We start from the raw sequence: 3,075 nt of genomic DNA, 5'->3' as shown, positions 1-3,075 counted from the left end.
CCCCGGGCCGTGAACAGGTATGGCTGGGCGGCCTCCGGCACGGGGCTGGGCCTGGGGGCGGCCTTCCGCCCGGGCGCGGACAAGGTCACTGTGGCCATGGTCTGTGGGGGAGAGAAGACAGTGGGGAGGTCAGGTGGTACGCCATCCCGGCCCCGACCGCCCCACCCCCCAGGCTTTCCCCACTGCCTTTCTTCCCCAGGCCTCTTTTTACACATCTGCAAAATGGGCCCACAGATCTCCTTTGAATTCCATTCATTCATTCAGTAATTATCTAATAAGCCTGGCTGAAACGGGCACCATTCAAGGCCTTGGCAGAGGGCTCCGCCTACATGATGCCTTTACACTCCAGTCCAGTATGGGAGCCACTGGGCTCACCACTGGGCACCTGAAATGGAGAATCCAAACCGAGACAGGGTCCTCAGTAGAAGATGCACACCAGATTTCCAAAGACCTGGTGCCATAAAATACTCACTTATACTTTTTATATTTGTGATTGCTAGATTGCAATGATAATTATTTTGAATATATTGGGTTAAATAAAGCATATCACTAAAATCACTTGTTCCTTTTGAGTTTTTCCTTCTTTTTTTATTTTTAGAGAGAGAGAGAGAGAGCACGCACAGGAGAGAGAGAGAGAAGGAGAGAGAGAGAAAGAGAGAATCTTAAGCAGGCTCCATGCTCAGCACACAGCCTGACGCGGGGCTCACTCCCACAATCCTGGGATCATGACCTGAGCTGAAATAAAGAGCCAGACACTCAACCAACTGAGCCACCCAGGTGAGCCGAGTGGGGTTGGGTTTTTTTCATTTTTAATGCGGCAACTAGAAAATAGTAAATTACACATTTGGCCTGCACTCTGTTTCTATTGGATAGCGCGGCTCTGATCCCAGGAGGCAGATAGAAAGATAGATAAGTAAATTATATAGTATTTTAAGTGATACGTTTCAAGGAGAAAAATAAAGCAGGGAACAGGGGATGTTAGGATTGAGGGGTGCTGCGGTTTTAGTTGCCCAGGGAAGGCCTCTCTGATGTGGTATTTGAACAGAGACCTAAGGGAGATGAAGGGAGTGAGCCATGGGAATTTGGAGAGGTAAAGCATTCCAGGCTGGGAGAAGAGCCAGTGCAAAGGCCCTGAGGCAGGAGTGTGCCTATGTGTCTGTGGCATTGTGAGAGGACAGTGTGGCTGGAGCCAAGTAAACACGGGAGGGAAGGTAGTAGGGGAGGTAACCCTGGGGACCAGAGGGGCCACCGCGGGTCATGATGTGTACATCAACCTCTTAGATGTGAGCCCTAGGAAGGTGTCAATCCGATTTCTGTCACGCGGATTCCCCCACCACCTCTGGCCTACCCCACAACTGCAGATCAGACTCAAATCTCAGGTCTTATTAATCAGTGCCTAGCTTGGGGGCAACCCAGGAACCGCCCCCCCAACCCAGGGCCCCCCCAACCCAGGGCCCCCCCAACCCAGGACTCCCCCCATCCTGAACTGGCTTCCTTTCCTTTATGATGGGGAGAGAGGCCCCATTCATTCACTCTCCATTCACTCGACATTCCCTGAGGCTGTTCAAATCCAGGCTCCGCCTGGAGTAGAGTCCGGGGACCCAGAGATGCTTTCGATGGGGCCCAGCCTTGAAGAGCTCTGGTGAGGGGCGAGATCCAGCTCTGGTGTCACACAGCTGATGTGAGCCACCAGCCATAGTGGAGGGAGACACTGGGTGAGCCAGAACGTGCACGAGCCCCCCCTGCCCTCCAAGGGCACACAGGCCAGCGGTGAAGAGACCACAGCCATTCCAGGGCGGTCTCAGCAGCAGTTGGGGAAAATGCGCCCCCTGTCCCTCACCGTGACCTCTTCCTGTCTGTCTCTGTTCTCTTCCACCAGCTCTAACGTCCGTATCACTGCCCCGCCGCGCCGGTCATCGCAACAGAGTATCTGTCCCCCCCGTCTCAGTGTTTCTGCCTCTGCCCGTCAGGCCCACCACCTCCAACGTCCCCTGGAGAAGACCCTCCAAACACCCGGCTCCTCTTTGACCTGAGTCCAAATCAGGAGTTGGACGTTCAACCAGCTAAGCCACCCAGGCGCCCCACCACCCTCACCCCTACACACGCCTCGGTCCTGATGCTCTCGGGCCGCAAACCCAGGGTCAAGTCAAACAGCAGGGTTCTGCCACCCTCCACCCCACAGGCTCCCCATGGCCAAGGCTAACCCCGGGGCCTCCGGCGAGGCCCAGATCCACCTAGAGCCAAGCCCCATCCCTGGGACTTTGCCCCTACCGTCACCCTACCCCACCCCACCCACTTCTCCCTCCCATCCGTGATCTTTGACCAGGAAAGGTTTGGGAGTTTTTGCAACCCTCCAGTCCTAGGCCTCCCCTCCTTAGAGCCAGGGGACTGGGCCCCCAGCCCCTCCTCCCTTGGACTCCTGAGCCCGGGGAGCCCCTCACCTCACTGCAGCCAGGCTAGAGGTGAGGATGATGGGACATCCAAATTCTGAGGACTGACGACAGCCCTGGTGACAGCCCCGGTGCAGAATGCCGGCAGGCCCTGGCTCCGAATGGCCGAGCCCCTCCGGCAGCCCCGCAGCCCCGCCCTCGCTAGTCGCCAAAACGCCTCTGCCAGGGCTCATTACTGTCACCAAGAGAGGTACGTTCACCTGCCCTGGGAGGGGCAGACACTGCCGGGCTGGAAAAGGAAAAGGAGCCAGGGATCCGCCCCTGGGGCAGGGGCTGGGCCCTTGGCATCCAGCCCTCTGACCTCAGCCTAGTGCTAGTATTGGAGTACCCTCAGCGCCAGACCCGGAAATCTGGGTCCCCAGCCCCTCCTCCCTCAGACTCAGGAACCTGGGCCTCCAGCCCCTCCTCCCTCAGACCTAGGACTCTGGGCCCCCAGCCCCCTTCTGTCTCAGACCCAGGGGTCCAAGCCCTCAGCCCCCTCCTCCCTCAGACCCAGGAGTCCGGGCCCCCAGCCCCTCCACCCTCAGACCCAGAGGTCCAGACCCCCAGCCCCTCCTCCCTCAGACCCAGGAGTCCGGGCCCCCAGCCCCTCCTCCCTCAGACCTAGGGGTCCTGCCCCCCCTCC

General features: G+C 58.2%; 1 protein-coding gene across 1 annotated transcript in view; it reads right to left on the bottom strand.

Annotated features, from left to right (window-relative positions):
• Window positions 1-3,075, bottom strand: part of MYH14 (myosin heavy chain 14) — a 74,325-nt gene that overhangs the window by 70,612 nt on the left and 638 nt on the right. Inside the window, exon 2 of the mRNA XM_029924355.1 lies at window positions 1-101. This exon is cut by the window's left edge and continues 367 nt beyond it. Within this exon, the coding sequence (XP_029780215.1) occupies window positions 1-98 (98 nt within the window). The 5' untranslated portion in view covers window positions 99-101. The remainder of the gene's footprint in view (window positions 102-3,075) is intronic.

The sequence above is a fragment of the Suricata suricatta genome, chromosome 16, assembly GCF_006229205.1.
Source record: "Suricata suricatta isolate VVHF042 chromosome 16, meerkat_22Aug2017_6uvM2_HiC, whole genome shotgun sequence".
NCBI lineage: Eukaryota > Metazoa > Chordata > Mammalia > Carnivora > Herpestidae > Suricata > Suricata suricatta.
This window is presented reverse-complemented; position numbering and strand designations above follow the sequence as displayed.